At 33.4% G+C, this 24,583-nt stretch overlaps 2 protein-coding genes across 2 annotated transcripts; one reads left to right on the top strand and one right to left on the bottom strand.

The window, feature by feature from the left end:
• The first annotated feature begins 16,094 nt into the window (after positions 1–16,094).
• LOC139430485 (protein G12-like) lies at positions 16,095–16,880 on the top strand. The gene has a single exon (XM_071197545.1). The coding sequence runs from the start codon at positions 16,095–16,097 to the stop codon at positions 16,878–16,880; it is 786 nt and encodes a 261-aa protein (XP_071053646.1).
• Positions 16,881–17,043: 163 nt separating this feature from the next.
• Positions 17,044–23,601, bottom strand: LOC111418886 (uncharacterized). The gene is made up of 3 exons (XM_071197544.1): positions 23,179–23,601; positions 18,606–19,181; positions 17,044–17,202 (listed from the first exon to the last, which is right to left on the bottom strand). Exons 1-3 carry the CDS (start codon positions 23,599–23,601, stop codon positions 17,044–17,046), a joined length of 1,158 nt encoding a protein of 385 aa, XP_071053645.1.
• Positions 23,602–24,583: the final 982 nt, after the last annotated feature.

Below are 24,583 nucleotides of genomic sequence, written 5' to 3'. Positions count from 1 at the left end.
ACTACAAAACATTTATATTATATTTACTGAATTTCTTCATTTTTTAATAACTTCACTGTACGTGAATACACCTTCATTTACTTTAATTGTATACGGTATAAAATAAAATTATTACGGAAGCACGTATCGTATCATACGACTCTTTGTTCCCCAGTTAAATAGCCATTATCTCGGCAGGAGGTGAGTACATTGTCATGCAAATTATATGCGGTCTCCAAGGATATGCATATCTTTTGAAATTAACCCCCCTGTAGATATTTGCATACCCAGTAGACTCGGTACTATCAACACACATGCAAATAGGAAAAAATATGAATAACACTGACATGATCATAATACGATATGTATAATTCTGTTATGCAAAAATTTTAATGTAATTACTCTTAATATAAAAACAAAATATAAATTAATTTTTCTGTTAATTTCTGATATTGATTTATGACTTTGAAATTAAACAAACTTAAAACTACGAAATTAAAAAAAATTATTAGATTATATCTGTGTGATACCTATATTTATGTAAAACTGTATCGTTATCAGTGTAATACTATTGTTCGACCAGGACGCCAAAAGCGAGGTCGTCAAGATATGCAGTAGCAAGATAACTGTAATCCTTGTTAATCAGGCGAAGATAACCTCACTGGAACCGAGGAGTTCCCTAATGGTGCTGAATCCTGAATCTCGACTATTAGATGACGATTTGAGAGTTTAAATGGCGATTAAAACAGTTCTTTTTAAGACGGGCGACGACATCAAGATAAAACTGACGGCAGAGAATTCAATTGGGAGTTATACGACTTTAGATCGCTTGAATGCTCTCTCGTTGGCAAATATAGCTACCAAGAATAGATACAAAATTCATATATTGATGTTGTTAAAAATAAGGCAACTTCTGATAAATGTTGTGAGTACTATTAATAGCGATTTATAAATATACTAAGAAATAGTTTATAATTAACTGTAGAGAGACTAATATCGTTTCTTACTTTAATTTAAAGAACATAACAACGACGTAAAGAATAACAGTGCTAGTTAAAGGTGTAATAAGTAGAGGTATAAGAACACCGATGTATCACGAAGTGTCACAAGGTGTCATAATATATAACAGATTTGAATATGGCGAGGGAGAAATTACCAGTTGAAAAATGAAACAATCAATAAATTCGTTACAGCTTTTAAGCAACTAGTGTCAACTACCAAAGTTAAGCAAAAAGTTATTGTTGGCTGTAATATGAGTTAGATTCGTGATCAAAATGACGTGAAATTGTAAATTAGCAGAAGCAATACAGATATGTAAATCAATGGAAAATGGATCGATCACATATTTGTAAAAGCAAATTTGTTCGTGACGATCAGGGCACAGGAAAAATCGGAAAATGCGATTATGCGTTCGCAATTATACACAATCACTTGTTGGGGAAAATACGAATACAATACAGAGGTCGATATACAGAGTAGAACAAAAGTTTGGAGACGCCTAAGTTACTCCCAAAAGATACGGAGATTCCACACTTGACATTCGCGAAATTATCGTTTTTTTCGCCAGATAAATTCGTTTGTACTAAACATGTAAGTTAAAGTTTAAGTTTTGAGTGTATTTATTTAAAAATATACCGCGTTTTTCAATAAGAACATAACAATTTTGTATTTAAATATAACGCAGTGTAATTAAGATATTGTTATGAAATTTATTCCAGGTACAGTACACATAGGTACATGCAGTTACATTTAACTATGGAATTCGATATCGTTCATACGACAGCCGCAAGCATATTAACAGCCAACGATTCTTTATAAACGTTGTTAACATGTTGGCATAAATCAATTCTTCAATCAACTTCCTCTTCAATAAATCAATTATTTCACACTGATGTCAAGTCAATCCAAAGCTGCGATTAACATCTCCAGCATAAAATCTATAACACATGGCCACTTTTTGTGCTTGTAATAGAGTCTCTTAAATCAGATATGACTTTGTTGTTGTCCAATAACGCATATTTTGCTTATTGGCAAAGTGACAAAACCAAAAAAAAAGATGATTTTTCGATGAAATTCAGAATTTTTTCAAATTTTAGCAGAGAACAATCTGAGATATTTCGGTGCTTTAAATCATCAAGTTTACTTCTTGATTTAATTGATCTTTATTTGATATAAACCAAGATCTTTACGCAAAATTCGTCACAATATGGTTTCAGAGATTCCCAAATCTTGTGAACGGCATGAAATCGACTGATTTTGTTACTTTGAACTGTAGCACTTTCAACCTCGATATATTCGATACTTCGATCTGTACGTTGTCTCACTTGCACAGCAACATCCAATATAGTACAATAGTGAAAACCTCGAGCATAGAGTTCATAATTACCCCCATTTTTTTTTTATTGTACCCGACAATTGTGAGAACATTACTATCAATCGTGAGATATATACCATTGAAAGGGTATAATTTTGCCAGTGAAAATTTTAAGCAAGCAGCAACATCTTGGGAGTTTGTAATGTTTAAAATCAACATTTAAAATAGTCAAGAAATCTTACCAAAATTATCATTAAGACCAACAATGGCTTCTGGAATGTTTATCCACCGATTACTCCATTATGACTTATAACTTGCAAATAACTGCTGCTCTATTTGCAAGTCGAAGACGCAATAACAGGGAATACACAGGGACTGGTGAGAAGGAGGGCGAGGTAAATATCAGATGGATGTCATGATTAAATGAAGCAAATCCCTTACTGATATGGGCCAATACCAATGATTCAGGTTTCACCCGTTTAAAATGGAAAGATTAGAGATATACAGTACATGATCAATTTCGTCACTGATTCTGATTATGTGTATTTTAATTTTCTGGATTGAATCATTAAGAGTAATCATAAGTTTTAGAAAATAAATTTCCAAAGAATTACAATCAAATATGCATGATAAGAAGAAGTTTCATCTAATCTAAGAAAACACATTGTATGAAGCTATTGGTGTTTAATAGGATATCTTCTGATAAACATAACATTTTTTGCACACTAGCATCTGTATTAGTACTATATTAATATTAGTACTATATTAGTACTGTATTAGTATTGGAACTAGTCGGTCGAAGAAGTGCTTTATCAATGTTAGACTTACGCGGCATATCCATTATCTCATCAGTTCGGAGCAGGTAACTGTTTTGATTTTTGCAGTTTTAACGATTTTTCTCGCTTTAACGGGAGTATACACAATTTGAGCACATTAAAATGTGGGATAAAAAATTGAAACTGGTGAAAACTGAGGCTTTTCCTTGTCCCTATTCCATCTCATGGTGTTAGTTCTTAGATACATCTTCTGTACATGTTCCCCTTTTTAACAACACTTCCTTTAATACTTCTTCCCACTCTTCCCACTTTTGATCTAACACTTTCTAACATTTTAATCTAACATTTTCTTTGATATTGTTCCCTCATCCAGTCAAACCAAGTGGCCACACCATTTCAGTTGTTTCTCTCTTATCTACTAGTACTCGCAAGCACCATTCTTCTCCGACTCTCTTCTTTCGTACTCTGTCTCTTCTGGTTTTTGCTACTATATTTCGAAGATACTTCATCGTTGCTGCTCCTATTTTTGTTTTGACTCCACTTGCTTTTGCTATTTTCTTGAGTGTATCTTGCCACTTTACTAATCGTGGTTCGTAATTTTCTACTAGCTGTAATGGTTGTCCATCTATTCTTACATTTCTCTTCCGGCAGGTTTTCCATATTTGGATGTTTCTTTGTAGGACATCTGTTTTGCCTGATAACATGTACAATATCATCTACGTATACTAAGTCGCGCGTGCAGATCGGGGTTAGGTTATGGTATCCTAATCTCATCGGTCTTGTTTGATTTTTCACTTATTTTATTATTGCATCTATATAGGCCACGAACACTAGTAGGCTTTCGCCCTGTTTAACTCTCTTTCCATTCTAAACTCCATTCCAGTCTAACTTTTCCTGTTACTTCTGTGTTTCTGATACTTTTAATCATTCTTCGTAGTTTTAGACTTGTCCGCAGTTCGCTTAAAGCATTCCATATATGTCAGAAACGTTCAGAAAGCTCTCTATCGTGGCTCTGAGGGTGTATATGTGATCCTGTGTTCGTGTGTTAGGTCGATGTACCGTTTGTTCTTTTTCAAGTCTGTACTCTTTCAAATTGGTGTCACAGCTGTCAATAATTGGTGGTCTGGGCTGAATTCTGTCTCTCTTATTACCATCACGTCTTGGATTGCGTATCTCATGGTTCTAGAGTATGTTTATATAATCTACTTTTCTATTTTCTTGCGTCTGCTTCATATGTTATATTATTAATATTTTTATGTTTGAATCACGTGTTTCCTATTAGTAGTTAGTTATTATTAGTAATTACACAAAAATATATTATTCTTTCGCCATTATTGTTCAGTGTCTTTTCTCCTCCGTATTCTCCCATTATTCCATATCCTCAAAATAAATTGTCCATAGATTTGTTTTGTATTTTTGTTGTAGATCATCAAGAGCAATCAAAGAACGTTCATTACCATGTTGTATTTTAAATGAATTTTATATTTCGTAAAATGAAGTACTTTACCATCTCAAAGCTTTCACGTTTCTTTATTATATTTTTCACTGTTTTCTCATTTTAATTTTTACTATTAAATTTACGTAGTTGTGCACCAAAATCCGGGTTTAACACAAAGCCGTTTTCATTGCTACCGTTCATAACTGAGGGTAAATTTAGAACGTTAAATATCTGGCGCGCAGCGGCCATTATCTGGACCGGTTCCGTCATCTCGGAATGAAAAATACAGTTTTGCAGTCGGGTATAAATTTACCCTCGGCCGGGAATACATTAAAATTACATCAATGGGTGCGGCCCTAAGCCGCACCGTTCCGAGATTTACCGAACAAAATAAAACCCGACGCCGCAGTAAAAGAAGGAGCCTTCCGGCTTTGCCGACGAACGCAAGAGGAGAAAACAAAAAAAAAGGAAAAGAAAAAGTAGCGACAATGGAGGAAGTTTTAATTTATCTTACGACCTTGCCAGACTACGACGTCGAGAAATAGCTCTCGCTATGTCTCATCGCGAACTTGTAATAGAAAAATGTTACTACAACATGTATTGGTTACGCATGAAATATTTGTCGTATTAAAACATATATTTTTGTTATGATATACAATCAATACGTAAAAAAAATCTTTTACATTTTGGCGGAGGAGCCGGACAATAAGAAACAATTACAGTAATTGAGTTATCATGTGTATCTCAAATAAGTTTACATGTATACTTTAATAATAAACAATGTCAAATTGTGCTGGGTGCAATGGCATGGAAAATTAAAATGTCCCTATTTCCCAACACGGTGTGCATACGGTAGTTTTACATAAAATATGCTTACTTTTGCATTTATATTATTTCATGAATAAATTCCACCTAAGAAGAGGGAGTAATGAATTTTTCATTGGATTATTTACTCGGGAATGCAACGTAAACTGTGGAACCTAATTATGTTCCCGATTTTGAGACAACACAAAAATTTCCGACTCTAAATTTAAAGAACGTAATATACAAGCGCAATTTTTATTGTAATTGTGGAGACGGTAACCACGACACCGAGAGAAAAAGTATTACTCGAAGAAAAAAAACCGAAAGACAAACACTTTCCGAGAAAACGGTTTTGTGAGGGCGCATATGCATTACTTTCAAAAAGCGCTTACCGTCTAAGTAAACAGTACCAACAACGAAGATGAAGAAAGCTTTCGTGAGGCGCTTTCGCCCATCCACCTGCACAACTAGAACAATTTATCTTGCGGCGCAATTTTTTCCTCATCATTCATCAACATCGTCGGCCAACTTTATGTATATATCGACACGTCCGAACTTTTTGCGGTTGTATTTCGTCAAAAGCTATAAATTATCGACGTCAAGGTCTAAGCATTCTGGAAAAATGAGGTCAAAGTAAAAACTCAATGCATAAGAAAATAAAAATAAATACTGGACGTTTTATAAATATATATCTTAAATTTGGATAAGAATAATATACTTAAACGCGGATTTATTAATTGTCTTCATAAATATTAGAAATCTGGAAGGGAATGTTCTTGGATATGGGGTACGTAAACCCCGTAAAACGAAATAGAAATAAAATAATATGTGTAATAAGTAATAAGAGTACGATTAATGAGAAGTGCGGATGACAGTTTCGATTACCACCTTATGAGAACTAATTCAAAAATCAGCATCAGATTGAGTAAAGAATCTAGGATCTAGGAGATCTATACAGAACATAACGGAGCTTCTTCGAATGCTCCAAGAGGTCCAAAATAAGGTTACGGGAAATGAAGGACACATTCAGTGCTGACAGATTTTTTTTAATAAAGGTAGTCAAAAAAACGATTGAAAGAGAAACTAGAATTACAGCGCCACAACCTACATTCCAATGTCCCATCATTGAGACAATAAGTTCGTTCCAACCGTACAAATTTGATCAGTTCATGTACGCGTACAGGACTAATGCACGACTTTCTTTTGCGCATGTTCGTCCATGCATGCGTACAATTCGTCAACGCTGTTGGAACGGATTGAAATTTGCAGGCACGGTTTATAACCAATTATAAGTAGAACTTAATAATACAACTTAAAACTTGTAAAACAACAATAATTACAACTAATTCGATACGACGATAGCTTCAACCCCTTGTTGTTTAATCAACTCATAAATACAATAATAGACAAAGTATGTAAAGTGAACTATGGTTACGCTATGAGTATCCAAAAAAACAAGGTTGTGTGCTATGCAGATGATGCCGCACAACTGGCTGATACCGAGGATAGCTTACACTGGTTAACGCAGCCATTAAACATTACAGCTGAAGAATTAAATACGCAAACCTCGATAAGTAAGACCAAGACCCATAGTTAAAGAAATACTAGAAAGACACCAAAAGAAGCAATAACGATGTTTTGCCTTCTTTTATATTAGTTCTAAATTCACATTTTAAGCATGTCAGAAAGAAGGCAGACAGAAGCCAAAGAAGGGATAGAAAGATATTTTGCAGTTTGGGTTTCCTTTTGTATTCTTTCTCGTTTCTTTCTAACTGCTTTCTGGGAAAAAGAGTGGAAACAGCAGAAAGAACGAGTGTTCCTTCGCTGTTCAAGGTTGCTGTTGAGTGTTGAACATCTTCATCTCATGTTACAACTCGGTGCAATGCGATGAAGGAAACCGTGCAAGAACTCTATACAATAATAAACAAACTAATGAGGAAAAGACGTCAGTTAAATATGAAACTCTAAAGAAATCATGGAAAAACTTATAAAATTAAGGAAGAAATAAAAAGTAGAAAGGTGGAATGTTTTAAAGGGGTTCCTATGGCTTTCTTTGTTCACCACCAAAAAAAGTAGAAATGCGATGCACATGTCTTCTGCATGTCAGGAAAAAAAAAAGAAATGTATTTATTCGATACAAAGTAGCAAAGCTAATGTTGCCACATAGGTTATCTCAAAAAAATGAAGGTTGACGAAGAAAATGTAATTGTAAAGTGATGCTTACCATTTTAATCCTAAAAGAATAATTAAATCCTAAATTGCTTTCTAAAAGAATTCCCTAGTTCCAATTGTAATTTATAATAAACCCAATTTTTAATTAATAAACCCATAAAACACCACACTAACTCTGGAAACCAAAGTAGTACCTACTAGTCTCGAGTAGTATCACTATAATTTGAGTTTTAAACCCTAAATTAATTAACTACTAATGAAAAAATGAAATAAAAAAGATAAATATACACCACAAAAAAAAATATGGTGTTACAGTTTAAATAATGAAATAAATGAAAATCAAAAAAATGTAAATAAAGGGAGGAAAAAGAATAAAAATAGAACAGGACATCTATGGAGTAAAGGACGTAAGCTGCACCATCCCTAAAATCTAAAACAGAAAGCTTTACCATAACAAAGAAAAATACTAACAATAAATTAAAACAAAATCAAAATTAATCGGGGGTAAATACACAAGAGCTTGACTTTTAATCGGATAATTTTATTTTTACACGAAAGTTTTGTTACCATGGAATTTTATCTTTTGATTTTGATTGAGAGTTATTTCCAAAGGGTAACAAAACTTGAGTGAATTAAAAATAAAATTATCCTGATTTAAAATCAAGCTCGACCGTATTTTAGGGAGATTAATACACGACAATTGCACAATTTATCAACAATTTTTAATTATTTATTAACTATTTTTGACTTAATTATAGTTGTCAAAAATGTGACGTAAACAAAAGTATATAATATATGGTAGTCGCGTTTTAATCAGTTATAAAATATCACGTGTGATTTATTCAGTTGAAAAACCTAGGAAACGTTTATCCACTTAGAAATTCACGTTATTGGTCGAAATTTTAAACGATCGTTACTCTGATTGGTTGTATATTATTGGAGTGCATTAATCGATTAAAAAAGTTATTAAGGGATAAATAAACCATTACAGGTTGACGATGAGCTTTTCGTAAAATAATACAAAATTCATTATTTTTATTAAAGAAATGTTTTTATTAATGCATATGTGTTTAAATATATACTTACAATTTACATAAAAATTTAAGAGACATCATCCTTCGATTTGAAGTTTACGAAGATCAGTTTTAAAATAGAATATATCTTAAGTTCTGCTATCCGAGAGACCCTACTCTAATAGATGGTTGGGTTTATCTCATTAATTACCATATCGGGCCTTGTCCTTCTCGCTCCCTTTATACCAACATACCGTTTTGTTGCGCATTTTATTTCTCCTGCATTCATCATTCTGCTAGATTGGCTAGATGGATACGGTCCAATTAAAAGTATTCTTTGGAGTAGCGTCAAGTCATAATCAATACACACAAGTTAACAGATCGTTGCAAAGAGGACTTCTGAGAATTACCACAACGGCTGAAAATTTGATTTTCAATCCGATAGAAGATAAGAAAGCTGCAACAATCTTGTTATCCTGAAATTGACCCTTCTAAGTGCAGGAATAACAGTAAAGTACATTTTCAGAAGACTCTAAGCAGAAGTAGCTCCTAGTAAAACTCCTAGCACTGTTTTATGCAAAGCATTCATTTCTTCGGTTATTTCAACAATGTTGTTAATTGCATCAACCCAAGCAAGTAGATTTTCAATTTTACATCTTTGTGGTGCCTGTTTTTAAAGCATATGAGTAATGCTTTACTCTCTTCAGTTCCATATTCGTTCCAATTTTTTGTTACGGAAATAAAATCATTTCCGTTTTCTGTTTTATTGTTTGGTGTTTGATGATTTTCTTAAATTGTTTTCTGATAATTCCGTATTTACAGATTTACTTACTACGTTTGTATATAAATTGTTGTTTATTGATTATTCTTAAACTGAATGTTTTATTACTGCTGTTATCTTGTTATTATCAGTGATATGTTTGATTTTTTAAATTATATTTTAACTGGTTTAAATGCTGCATCTTTATCACTATGAGTTCTGGTATCTGATGGATTTATATGCAAAGATGAATCATGTTGTTGCAATTGACGATGTAAACATTATATTTACTGATGCGTAATTAACCTACGACAAACTCAACCACCATGTTGTAACATAATCAATCGTTATTACTGTATGTGTGAAGTTGGCGATACAGATGAGGTAGATGCAGATGACAAGACTTGGTCACGTAGAGACGTGGTCACCAGGCTGGGCGGTAACTAAATCATCTACAATAACAACCAAATAACTATTGAGTGACTAAAAAGAAGAAACAGGAGAACTGTGAATTTAAATGAGAGAAACATCTCGGATTGAAATAGTTACGAAGGGGAGAAAATCGTATGAAGCCAACAGATCAGGCAAACCCGGACGCTATTGGACGCCATTGATAACGCCAACGATAACAGTAAAACTTTAGACATAACAATAAAACATTAATCGGATACGAATTGAGCTTCGTGAGTGATTCCGACTTTGTTGCTCCGATTTTTGACAAGTGAATATAATCCTGTTTTTAACATGGTGGATGATAAGTAAGTCTGCTTTTAAACGCTCAACTAGCTTCCTCTCTAGATTAGGAAGCAAAGCTCCGTAGATTACATTTTGAAATTGTAGGCATTCATGGTGGTAATTTTTGATATATTATCTCAAAAATACAGCTCTTAATGACACAATATGACTGCTCCAGCAAACTTCGTTGATCATCTACATGGTTGATAACCCGAATAGTTGGCAGTAGTCTTGTCAGAGGTGAAACTTACAGAAAACTGGAACACCCCATGCGAGTATTGCATGGTTAGTAAAATATTTACACTATTCACAGTCTCACTTACATTGCTGATGACAATAATACATTTACAACGACTGATGTTGTTTTTAACCGAATAATTGTGTTAAGGACGTGTACAGTATTTGAATAATGGTCAGAATAAACTGAAAGGGATGGAGTACGGTATAAGATCTATGTTTTGCTACTACGTGATCTCCAAAAGTTCCACTTTTCTGCACCTTTTGATATAGATTATTCTTCATCTACTCTGATTTTGTGTCCGTTGCTTTTAAGAGTTTAAGGTCAGAATTTACCAGTTTGCATAATGAAGTAGATGCTTCAGAATTATCTACAGTCTTCAAATTCATCTGTGTGTTCGATTCATTTGTACCTGCGTTATTTAGTGTTTCTGGCACATCATAACATATGATTTTCCGATTATAGTTAAATATTAACAGCTATTAGCAGAAGATGGAGGATCGTTATGCAAGCTATGTTTTGTTTTTTCGTTGCTGTTGACACATTCCTCCCGAATATCATTTTACTTTAACACAAGTTAGCTTATAGGTATAATATCCCTATATGTATAACTACAGGCGCAAAATAATTACGGAAATCGATTAGTGATTTGTGTTATTCATGGTATGGACTATATATTTTTTAGTAAATGCCTCAATTCCTACTTTAAGAAATATTTATTATAGTTGTTTAACTTAAAGTATTAGGCTGATATTAGTAACAAATTCAGCTAAACATAATTGGTTAAAATTAATTATATAAAGAAAGAAACATATGTATTGGTGATAAGTAATTTTTGGAATACGCAGCTGTTTTTACAATTTTAAAACACACAATATTTAATAACACAAAACTGACTTCATGGATCACAATTGTACCGTGAGTTGTACAACATCAAACAAATATAGTGTCACGAGACCCGGTCATTACTTTTCAAATTGCTACTGGCTGTAAATATCAACAATCCCATTTCAATAATAAAAACTGTGCCAGGAAAGCATCGCGGATCTACGCTTCGTAAGCAAATAAAAAAAACGGTTCACACGCTTTAGAACACAAACGACCCATTGACAAATACTGTGCTTTAGAGATTATAAGCGTAGTAGCGTAGGTTCGTGATTTTGTAAATACTCGTTCTCTACAAAACAGACAATAAAATGTAAAATTCACATTCCAAAATCAACTTTTCATAAAAAACTTGTTTCTTTAATAAATATAAAAAAAGAAAAAGGACATCTAACAAACCAAATTGAATCAATGTTACATTACTTTTCACTGTCCATTGCTCCTTCATCTTATCTTCTGTGTAGGGGACTCTTGGGTCGTTCGAAAACGGATGTCGCCTGATCGTATACTGCCAAATACAAGGCGTTGATTTACATACTTACCATCCGCACGATTTATTTGCGTGCGGTTTATGTCTACAAAGGGTCGATCAACGTTTTAACGCACGCCCCATCGGTTTTAATACGGTGCGGAACTTTGCGTGCTGAACGCTTCTTTCGATCGTGTTTGGATTTTCCTAAACTTTATTTCACATTTTTATACGGTCCAACTTACAAGGTTATAAAATTTAATACTCTTTATTGCAGCTCTTAAGAAGATTATTTTAATTTTCAGCAAAAAATTCAACGATATCTACAGACGAGCTGGATTTCAAGTGAATTGAAAAATAAAGTTAATCCATGTTATTTTCTATTTTATATGCCAACATAAGCGGATTGTTTCTATTATGGAAAATAGTAGTTCCACGAAATTAAAAATATCAGTCCTATCAAAAAATAAAAGTAAATCTTAAATCCGTTCTTGACATTGTTCTGTTTTAAGTACTTAAGCCGATAGTTTACATTTTTAGAATATACCAAGAAATTTTACGACACCTTTAAACTTAATACTAAAATGAACTTTTTTAATATTTCAATTAATACCTAAGTAGTTTAAAGACATGGACTGTTAATGTTGATGTGGGCGCAACGGAGTGTACTGCAAAGGAGGGGGGCATTAAAAAGAATGTAATTTACGATAAAATTGGAGGGAATTTACGACGAGCTTCCGCTGACCCATTAAAATTTCTTGGTCCGCGAAAATTACCATTTGTTTATGAAATTTTTCTTGATTTATTGCAAGAAGGTACGAGAAACCAAAACTGAGCCGGAAATTGCTTTTTCATGGAAATGGAATGGTGCAACCTCAATAATGCGCGTTGAAACTGTTGCCGGCGTGAAAGAATGTTTCTTCTTTTTTGTAATGGAACCTTGAGATTTAAAATTTATTTGTTGCATAAAAAATAATTCATTAAAAATGAGTAAGAAATAAAATATTAATTATTGAAATGAATAGCATAAATATTGTTATTTACCTTTATAAAAAGCGTTTCTATGCTATGTAAATTCAGCTTGAATACATTTACACGTTGATTCGAATCTGGGGCAATTCTCACATAACACACATTCTCTCATGGAGTGAAATAATAGACGTGCATAATTTTTGTTCAGACGACAAACAACGCAGAGCCTCAGAGAGGTGGCAGAACATCCAACCATCATCATGTCCAAAACAGAGAAGACTTCTTGAACACCGAGCTCCGGCGGCAGATGCCCGTAAAAGAACAATTAACTTCTCTCTCTCTTCCGGTCTGTGAAAACGCTGAGATGCTCCTTCGGCCCAAAAGTTCATCAGCGTGAAGAGAGAGTTCTCAATTTCGAGTCTCTCGAGAGACAAAGTACAAAAACTCCGCGGCGAAAATGTAATTAACCGAGAAATATTCGAACAAAAGCACGCCGCAAAGTTAAGACGAAATTAATTACCCATGGCCGGTTGTAAATGAAGGAATGAGGGAAACAGCGATCATGTGTTTTAGCTTTTCCGTTTTTCTATAAATTAAGAATTATATTAATCTTGCTTAAGTAAAACAAATAACAAACGTAATATAAAATAAAAAACACTTTTTTTGTCACATAACTGGGACTGCACAAATACACATTCTGTATTAGCTGGGGACAACGCTCCATGATCAATTTTATTATAGCTGTCTTCGAAAGCTGAAGATAACTACTTAGATCATTTTTCACTTTCATTCCATCGTAAGATTAATAACATATTTACACCTTTGTTGGCGGCAAACGATTTGGTATTCTCCAACTTACCGCGGTTATTTATTATATTCATTTATTATTGTACATATTATTATTCTTCATTTATTATATGATATCTGATGGAGAAATGCTCTGTAATGTGTACAACATTTATCATCGTAATAGATGCTCCACAGATTCTGAAAATCCGATGGTGTAAGTGTTCTTTTTACGGCACGTAGAGGGATCTCTATTACCCCACTGCCAATGATTGCGACAGGAACTGAGGATTTGTGATTGTGTGCCTGTTGTGGTAATACGTGGACGATTTTGTGCTGTATTTATCTGCCACCAAGTGATCATGTCTCTTTCAGTGCTTCTCCTGAAGTCTGTCTTCTGGTCGTTAGTGATTTTAATATCGCTAGTGTTTTCTAGTCTATGTCTGCTGGGTATGGGGAATGAATGCTCGGGAGAAGGAGTTCCTTCTTGCGTTCTCCTATTATAATATCGACAGACGATTCGGTTTTGGTTTCAGTTTCGGCCAAAACATAAGTTTCGATAACTGTTTCTGTTGTGGCCAAAAATCGACCGAACTTTTGGCAAGAACCGAAACTTTATTCGTCCAGTCTCGGCTGGTGTTCGTCTATTCTGGTAACTGCTTTGGCTTGTTCGTACGGAAATTTTATCTTGTTTCAAGGAAGATGAAACAAGTTGTTTGTGTACGTGCATCTACCTTGTGAAGCGTATACAAAAAGTATGTAAAGAGAGAAAGACGATATGTAAAATTTGAAGAAACTTTATTCTTTGAGCACAGAATAAATCACAGATGGATGAAAAGAAAAATGGATCTAAGTTAAAAAAGAAAGATGTGACAAACATTAATAATAACAATCGAATCTCATACAATGTAACTTAACAGATATAATAAAAAGAATGGCGAAAGAACCGCAATGGACAGGTGATCATGTAGTTCCTCAGAGAAGCGATAAGGCCAATGGACTTTATAATTGTCGACATGCTGCCATTTTCTATAGTGGAAAGTACTGGTTTTACACGTTTTAATTTAGCTAATTGTAATAAACAGTTTAAATTTGAAACATTTTTCCGTAATGCTCCAAATATATGATAAAGTGAAGGCAAAAGTAATGGACTTAATCGAACAATGCGAACGGTTAAGTTGCACGACCGATGTATGGAGAAATCCATCAAAGTCGTGCTCATTACTGAGTTTGACAAGTCATTTCATGATGGGATCAGAAAGTTATATTGGAAGCTACTGTATGTACTGGAAGCGAACCACACCGGTGTTTACGTTTCAGAAAAGCTTAATTGAATTGTGGGTGAATGGAACATAAACAACAACATTTTTCTATTCGTACAATGCAGCAAATATGGGTTGTGCAACGGGTATGGTGCTTGATTCTATAGGTTGGTTATCTCACACTTTGCAGCTGGTCATCAATGATGCTTTATCCAGAGCAAAAGGCATAGGAACAACGATAAAAAGGTGCAGAAGAATCACTCACTTTTGAAGTGGTGAACAAGCTACCAGAAAAGTGACAGATTCTCCAAATCAACTCTTTACTACAAGACATAGAAGTGCGGTGAAATATCACATACCTAACGTTGCAACGATTGGTTGAAAAAAAAACATGCATTATTAAGATTAGTCATGTTTTTTACTTTGTCATGAATAGAGTATTATTAAAATCTTTGGATTTTGTCTATTATTTAATCCTAAAAAAATGTTTCGGTTACGGTTTCAGTTTCGGCTAAAACTGAGACAAAAGCCGAATTTCGGTTTCAGTTTGGGTTTCGGCTGTAAATATCGGTTTAGGTCGGACACTACAATACGTTTTAAATGTAAATGATAGAACATTAGACTTAATTTTTTGTAATTCTGATGTACTACATTCTGTAATCTCGAGTGTATCCCAACATATTCCGAATATATTATTGCGATGATTAATGGACATGGCCGATGTCACGGACGCATTGTATGATGATTGTAACTGCATAGCATTTAGCTCGGCAAAAAATTCCATTTCATGGCAATACCAAACATATAGAGGCTAAACCGGATAAGAAAATGTCCTTGCAGTCGCTTAAGAAATTTACACATCCAGAAAATAATTATCAACAGAATGGAGTTCAGGAAGTGTAGTACCTGCTATAAGAAATAAATTCTGCCTAAGATTTATACACACACTCCAAAGAAAGTCAAGTATTCAATCCAGACCTGGTGTTAGAACGGATTTGGACAAGCAAGATAATGATACCACATGATGACCACTAGTTCCTCTTCTATCTCGTCATCACTCATGATGCCCGTGGTATAAGACTATTATATAATTAACCCGAAGAGGACATCCGATTCCATCCATACTACTCGTCGTTGAAGTAGTGTTCAAGTTTTCGTGCCTCTTTATGAAGAGGGTTAAAAGGTCGGTTATATTCTATAGCTTTCTCAATAAGGGTGTTGATACGTTGTAATTGTTCATTAGTTCCTCCAGAACGAAACCAGTTTTTTCTTGTTTATGATAACTATGTTTTTTAATCAAATTTTCTAGTATATAAAGGAAACGGCATGTTATGAAAATCATCAATCTTTCCATCAACCTTTATAACCTTTTACAAGGTAAGACTTAACTTTTGTATTTAAGAAGTATTTTTAATTTTGCAAATTTTAATTGCCTCATTACAGATGAAATTCACTTTGCTCCTTTTTGTCGTGGTGGCCACAAGTTCGGGCATGCCAAGCCCCAACAAAAATCTCCAACATGATCTTGAAGACATTGTTGCAACCATCCCATCGTCTGAAATTAGAGCTATTTTTCAGAAGTACGCCGAAAACAATGCTGAATTCCAAGAAATCGTTAAATACTTAAGAGCACCCGAATGGAGTATTCTTGTCGATAGCGTTGCTAATAGCCCTAAATGGCAAGCATTCAAAATTTACATGGATAGTGTCGGAGTTGATATTGACATTATTATTCAATACCTTCTTGATCTTGTCGCTAGCGTTGATGCTTCCAAAAACTTCAACAACGTTAATATGCGCAGTGTAAGAGAATTTATGGATGAAGTTTTGCAAACTCTTGACCTACCAACTACTGTTGCCATTTTAAATGAGAAATTAATTACTAGTCCGGATTTCAAAGACTTCTTAGAAAAAATTGCTAGTGGAGAAACTCACGCTATGGTCGAAGAAATTCGTCTAATGGATGAAGTTCAACGCATAATCGGAAGTCTTCGCCAAATGGGAATTAACGTTGACAAGGTTATCAACTTGACTTATAGCCTGTTAGGGTGGACTAAGAAAACATTGTCAAGAAGTTACCGATCAGAAATTCAAAGTATGGTAACATCAAAGCGCAGTATTAATTACATAAATTCATATAACGTTGCCGAATTCTTAGAAATAGTCAAGTTTTTGCAAGGAAACGATTTTAAAAGTTTTCTTGAAAAGTCAGCAATTTTGAAAAGTTGGGAGTTATGTGTAAATTTGTGGATTATTAGTTTCTGTGTTGGAAGTTAAACCTTCAATGTTAAATGTTTAATTTTTATTGAAATTGATTGTTTAAATTAAAATTAATATCGTTTATAAAAGAATTTTTTCTTGTATTTATGATTAGTGAAATAAATAAGTATTCAAACATATTTCTCTGTTACAGTAAAACCTCGACTTACGCGACCCCGACTTACGCGTCCCCGTACTTACGCGGTTTTTTAACGATAGCGCTTTTAGGTTTTCGACATTGGAATTTATTTAAAAATAGAGATCTAGACATGTTAGCTGCTTTTTTTCTAACTCTTACAGTTTCCGAGATAGTCCATTCGGACATCGAATTGGAACCATCCTGTACATACATTTTTTTAACAAAATTAATGTTTATTAATCCTTGATTTTATAATATATATTCATCGAATTTCGACTTACACGATTTTCGATTTACGCGGCTACTGTCAGTCCCACCTATCGCGTATCTACGGGGTATTACTGTATATCTATATTTCTACACTTACAGAAAGCCCACAGAAGTGGGCAATTTTAAATAACAGAAAGTACTCTCTATTTTACTTACAATACTTGGAAGTACACCTCTAGGATTTTATAAGGACTTTTATAATAATCCATTTCTAACTTAATACCTATGCATTATCTCTCGCATAAATATTATCCCCTTTTAATAAATAACCTAGATTATACTTTTTATCACAATATTGAAATATGAATATCGGAATTGCAATTTGATATTCACGTAAATACACATGATGCGGTGACGACGTGGATCACCGCTTCATCACTCGAGATTACATATGCAGTTATAGAATTTGTCTTTTACTTTAATTAGACTACTAACCTACGGATTGATCGCGCGGATTATGACGGACGAGGTGCATGGGCAAGCGTCGATTGTTGTGATTTATTTAATTCCTTAAACGTTGATCAACGTGTTAACGTTTTTTATTCTATTTTGAATGAGTGCATGGGCGAATTCATTCCACGAGACTCTGCTCGAACCTGCCGCTTTCCGACCTGGTATTCCCTTTCCTTTTACGTCTTTTTGTCCTAACAAAATACACATTTTTAATACATAACTTTCATAATTTAGTTCTTATCACAAATGTATTTACGTGAATATCAAATTGCAATTCCGATATTCATATTTCAATATTGTGATAAAAAGTATAACCTAGGTTATTTATTAAAAGGGGATAATATTTATACGAGAGATAATGGATAGGTATTAAGTTAGAAATGGATTATTATAAAAGTCCTTATAAAATCGTAGAGGTGTACTTCCAAGTATTGTAAGTAAAATAGAGAGTACTTTCTGTTATTTAAAATTGCCCACTTCTGTGGGCTTTCTGTAAGTGTAGAAATATAGATATAAAAGAGAAATATAGAGATATAATACAAGAAAAAATTCTTTTATAAACGATATTAATTTTAATTTAAACAATCAATTTCAATAAAAATTAAACATTTAACATTGAAGGTTTAACTTCCAACACAGAAACTAATAATCCACAAATTTACACATAACTCCCAACTTTTCAAAATTGCTGACTTTTCAAGAAAACTTTTAAAATCGTTTCCTTGCAAAAACTTGACAATTTCTAAGAATTCGGCAACGTTATCTGAATTTATGTAATTAATACTGCGGTTTGATGTTACCATACTTTGAATTTCTGATCGGTAACTTCTTGACAATGTTTTCTTAGTCCACCCTAACAGGCTATAAGTCAAGTTGATAACCTTGTCAACGTTAATTCCTATTTGGCGAAGACGTCCGACTATGCGTTGAACTTCATCCATTAGACGAATTTCTTCGACCATAGCGTGAGTTTCTCCACTAGCAATTTTTTCTAAGAAGTCTTTGAAATCCGGACTAGTAATTAATTTCTCATTTAAAATGGCAACAGTAGTTGGTAGGTCAAGAGTTTGCAAAACTTCATCCATAAATTCTCTTACACTGCACATATTAACGTTGTTGAAGTTTTTGGAAGCATCAACGCTAGCGACAAGATCAAGAAGGTATTGAATAATAATGTCAATATCAACTCCGACACTGTCCATGTAAATTTTGAATGTTTGCCATTTAGGGCTATTAGCAACGCTATCGACAAGAATACTCCATTCGGGTGCTCTTAAGTATTTAACGATTTCTTGGAATTCAGCATTGTTTTCGGCGTACTTCTGAAAAATAGCTCTAATTTCAGACGATGGGATGGTTGCAATAATGTCTTCAAGATCATGTTGGAGATTTTTGTTCGGGCTTGGCATGCCCGAACTTGTGGCCACCACGACAAAAAGGAGCAAAGTGAATTTCATCTGTAATGAGGCAATTAAAATTTGCAAAATTAAAAATACTTCTTAAATACAAAAGTTAAGTCTTACCTTGTAAAAGGTTATAAAGGTTGATGGAAAGATTGATGATTTTCATAACATGCCGTTTCCTTTATATACTAGAAAATTTGATTAAAAAACATAGTTATCATAAACAAGAAAAAAACAGTCGAATTAGATTATATTACGAGAATTGAACAATTTTCTCGAAAACACTTACGTTTTTGAATGGTATTAATAATCGACCAAAATCAATTGTTCATGATTATCGAGATTAAAAAATAACAACATAACAATAAATAACAAAACCAATTTAATAAAACAGCCGTATCTAAGTTTAAATTCTTAATTTTACATTTAATATACATAATTATGTTGTATCTACGATTTTAGTGCTTCATTAAAAAATGTTATAAGACTAAAAGAAATCAAAATGTTTAACAAAATCGTTGAAATCTTTGTTAAAGTAATGTTTTCGTTTAACGGCTTTGTGTGTATCCGAAATCAACCAGTGACATTATTCATGATAATCAATACTTGATTTGTTCGGGTTAGGTAACAGAACCAATTGCGATAGATTTATCGGGAGGCGATCGCATTGGCGGAGATGTTAGTTACTTTTGTTACACTGATCTCCATATTTTATTACATTTCTCTGATACATAAAATACTGTCTACAAGACTAAATTCGAGATATAACCTTAACTCGAACCTAAAAATAGAGATCTTTACCAGCCGCGAGAGCAAGCTGGTTTCGTTCTGGAGGAACTAATGAACAATTACAACGTATCAACACCCTTATTGAGAAAGCTATAGAATATAACCGACCTTTTAACCCTCTTCATAAAGAGGCACGAAAACTTGAACACTACTTCAACGACGAGTAGTATGGATGGAATCGGATGTCCTCTTCGGGTTAATTATATAATAGTCTTATACCACGGGCATCATGAGTGATGACGAGATAGAAGAGGACTCGTGGCCATTATGTGGTATCATTATCTTGCTTGTCCAAATCAGTTCTAACACCAGGGATGGATTGAATACTTAATGACTTTCTTTGGAGTGTGTGTATAAATCTTAGGCAGAATTTATTTCTTATAGCAGGTACTACACTTCCTGAACTCCATTCTGTTGATAATTATTTTCTGGATGTGTAAATTTCTTAAGCGACTGCAGGGACATTATCTTACCCGGTTTAGCCTCTATATGTTTGGTATTGCCATGAAATGGAATTTTTTGCCGAGCTAAATGCTATGCAGTTACAATCATCATACAATGCGTCCGTGACATCGGCCATGTCCAATAATCATCGCAATAATATATTCGGAATATGTTGGGATATCTAATTTGGGGTATACCAAGTTATTCGTTGCGAACCGAGGAGTGAAAATATTATATTTGTCTTCAGCAGTTTTCTTTAACACTCGATCAGCATCCTATAGAAGATGGATGCGAGATTGTGCAGAATGAAGCAACTAGGAAGTTAGATGATTTCGCAGCTACTAGTACCAGAGGCAATGATTATTATGCATAGGTCGCTGGCTCGTTGATTTCGGATACACACAAAGATATTAACTGAAAGCATTACGGCTACAAAGATTTCAAGATGTTAAAAATTTTGACTTCTTTCAGTCTTACAACATATTTTAATGAAGCACTAAAATTGTAGAGACAACATAATTATGAATACTCAATGCAAAAGCAAAGAATGAAACTCAAACTTCCTCTTTTATTAAAATGTTTAAGAAGATGTTGTATTTTTTAATAAACCTCGATAGTTATGAACAATTGATTTTAAAATTATCGTATTTCAAAAAATGTAACTATTAGATAGCGAACCACTCAAACCATTCAAAAACGTAAGTGTTTTCGCGAAAACTATTTGTTCATTACTTAACAGAATCTAACACGATTGCTTTTTTTTGTTTATTGTTTTTTAATAAAATTTACTAGTATATAAATGCATGAAAATCATCAATCTTTTCATCAATCTTTTACAAGGTAAGACGTATCTTTTGTATTTATGAAGTTTCTTTAATTTTACAAATTTTAATTGTCTCATTACAGATGAAATTCATTCTGGTCCTTCTTGTCGTGGTGGCCTCAAGCTCAGGCATGCCAAACCCCAACAGAAACCTCCAACCTGATCATGAAGACGCAGTTGCAACCATAGAAAAAGTTTCTAGTGTAGAAACTTACGCTATGGGCGAAGAAATTAAAGTTGACAAAGGTATCAACTTGTCGCCTGTTGTTTACGCCTGTTAGGGTGGACTAAAAAAACATTTGTTTGATTTTATATTGTAGTATTTCGTTTAGCATTGAAATGTTTTAAGCACGCGAGCTTAGAATTTTTTCTCGTAGTATTTTGTTTTAGTTGGGTTTTGGTTATGATTCTAATAAGAAAGGAACCTGCGAGCTCTAAACCATAGCATTCATTTAAGGAGTTAAAGGTTTCATTTAATTTCGTTTAAGGAGTTCGATTTGATACGTAACAGTGCGCCTTCGTTTCATGTGGAGCAAAGCTCCCATAAGTAATCACAATTTTTATATATGTAAAATTTTGTTTGAATAAACCACCAAAACCCTACTTGTTCTTAATTAATTTATTATTAATATTAACATTTAAACTTTCATATGATTAACTAATTTCACCACCTTCAACACTACACTTTTTACTCTTTGCTTGTCGTATTCTAACTTCTGCTCCTCTACTTCTTCTCTCATCTGCTTCTATCGACCGACCCGAGCCCTTGACCGAGTACACTCGAAGGGTCCCGAGTCTTCATGAATCTTTCCTACATCTCACCATCTTGCTGGAAATTTGCCTCGAATAACTTTTCCTATTCATCATCTTGTTTTTACTGTAGAATTTGAACTGACTTGAGCATTAGAACTGGTCATAGTAAAACCATTGCGAAATCATTTAGTGTCCAAGTTGCTTCATGGTGCCAAATCTCTCATCAACTTTTATAGGATTCTGATTGAGTGCTAAAAAAAACTGCTGAAGAGAAATATATAATATAATATATTCACTCCTTAGTCCGCAACAAACAACGAATATATTATTGTAATGATTATGAGACATGGCTGATGTCAAAGACACATTGTACGATGAAGAATCGATTAACAGTTTTGGAGACATAGACAGAGTTCTTCTTTCTATTTTAATTTTCTTAGTCATACTGTGTAAGTTGATTGCGGTTGTTACATTTTTGTAAATATTGTAAATAATATTGGGTATCTTTGGTCAATTCTTTATTCCTTTACTGCTTGTAAAATTGAGACCAACTCTATAGTATCGAATGCTTTGTAAATGTCGACAAAGATCAAGTTTGAAGATCGGTTGTATTCTATAGTTTTCTCAATAAGTATGTTGATACATTGTAATTGACTGACCCTTGCAAATTCATTTAATTCTACCATACAAAATGAAATCTACTGTTCACTGTCAAACTTACCTTTGAGAAAATCTATTAAATATTGATCAAATTTATAACTTTTATGATTATGCTAAAGAGCTAAGGTATCGATTTACTAACTCTATATTAATTCCAAGAACAACCACCTACAGAAAATTGTAATAAAATAAAGAAACTGCGAAAATTAACATAGAAAATAAACCATTTATTTCCGTAGAATTATAATATATAATAATTAACAATAAATACTTAAAACGACTTCTTCTCTAACTCTACCATGAGGGTAAAGTATGTGCAGAAATATATAAAAAATTGTGAAATAAATCTTTATCTTAATATCTTTACGTTCAACTTCCAATACAGAAATTAATAACCCACAAATGTATACAAAATTTCCACCTTTGCAACAAATTTGAGCGTTCAAGAAAACTTTTAAATTCGTTTCCTTGCAAATACTTGAGAATTTCTAAGAATTCGGTAGCGTTTTCAGTATTTATGTAATTAATAGCACTTTTAGATAATATTGCGTTTTGGATCTCAGATCGATAATCTCTATTTACTATTTTCCTAGTCCATCCCAAAAGGCCGTAAATCAAATCGATCACTTTGCCAAAATCGATTCCTATTTGACGAAAATCTTCCACAATGCGTTGAACTTCATCCAATGCACGTATTTTTGCTATCATAACACGAACTTTATCGCTGGTAATTTTTTTCAAGAAATCTTGAAAGCTAGGGCTAGCACTTAGCTTTTCGATTAAGCAAGTAAGAGTAGCTGATAGATCAACAATTTGTAAATCTTCATCGGAAAATTCTCTGACTTTGGAGTTTCTGGGAATATCAATACTAACGATGAGATCGGAGAGATGTTGTATAACACCATCAATGTTAATTCCAACGCCTTCCATGTAAAGTTTGAATGCTTGCCATATAGGGTTGTTGGAAACGGTATCGACAAGATGGCTTAATTCATCTCCTTGCATATATTTGAGGACTTTCAGAAATTCGCCATCTTTTTCGACATTTTTGCGAACAATAGATCCGATGTCAGACATTGGAATGGTCGCAACAATGTCTTCAAGATCATGTTGAAGATTGCTGTTAGGCCTTGACATGGCCGTACTGCTGGCCACCACCACAAGAACAAACAAAATGTGTTTCATCTGTGAAAAGATAATTAAAACTTGTGTAATTACAAAAACTTTTTAATTAAAAAAGTCGAATTGTGTCTTACCTTACAGGAAAATTTAGTAAAACTAGTGAATTATGATTGTCTTACCTTGTCGTTACTCTTATATACTAAATGATTTTATTAAAAAATACATTTATCTCATTTAGCAATAGCACTCTATTCTTTGAAATATCGCAATTGGAATAACAACACAAATAATAGATTTTCAAAAAAATATCTGTGTAGTAACTTCGATAACACTCATAAATTAGATAACACTCACAAATCATAAGTACTTAAAAACTGTAATTGATTTTAAAGGTTTCCAAGAATTAACTAAAACTCTTAACATTTTTTTTTAAATTATTTTAGGAACAAACTCTATATTACAAACTCAGTCAAACATTTTCAAGATTTTAAATACGTTTGATTTCAATAGATTTCAAAAATACGTGATTATTTTTAAAGTAAGCCAGATAAGATAAGGCATCCACCAATTTTAACACGATTCTAAACTTAAACAAGTAAGTATTAGTATAATCTTGCACTAAATTTCGACCTTTAGTAAATATTTCACTAAAGAGGAATCTGACAAATCTCAGTCAACACATCTTGCGTGGTCACTTTATTAGTAGAATTTATTAATCTGTCCTATGATGGTTTCACAGATGTCATTAACTATTCTACTGCTTGCAATATTATTAGGAAATGAAATGAATGCCAACTGCTTGGCTTACATTTCTTCTAACATAATGTTTACACCATCTTTGGTGGTTGAAAATGTTAGGTTTTCC

This window comes from Onthophagus taurus, chromosome 7, assembly GCF_036711975.1.
Source record: "Onthophagus taurus isolate NC chromosome 7, IU_Otau_3.0, whole genome shotgun sequence".
Taxonomy (NCBI): Eukaryota; Metazoa; Arthropoda; class Insecta; order Coleoptera; family Scarabaeidae; genus Onthophagus; species Onthophagus taurus.
Note: the sequence above shows the minus strand (reverse complement) of the source record. Positions and strands in the feature narration are given on the sequence as shown.

Bases quoted from the DNA above. Each gene is read 5' to 3' on its own strand.
- LOC111418886 (XM_071197544.1), bottom strand. From the start codon at position 23,601: ATGCAAGGAGATGAATTAAGCCATCTTGTCGATACCGTTTCCAACAAC. The intron at 19,182-23,178 runs GTAAATAGAGAT...GCCTCATTACAG, and splicing joins TGGGATGGACTAGGAAAATA to ATGAAATTCACTTTGCTCCT. The intron at 17,203-18,605 runs GTTATCAACTTG...ATGTATGTACAG, and splicing joins TAGGAATTAACGTTGACAAG to GATGGTTCCAATTCGATGTC.
- LOC139430485 (XM_071197545.1), top strand. From the start codon at position 16,095: ATGCCAAGCCCCAACAAAAATCTCCAACATGATCTTGAAGACATTGTT.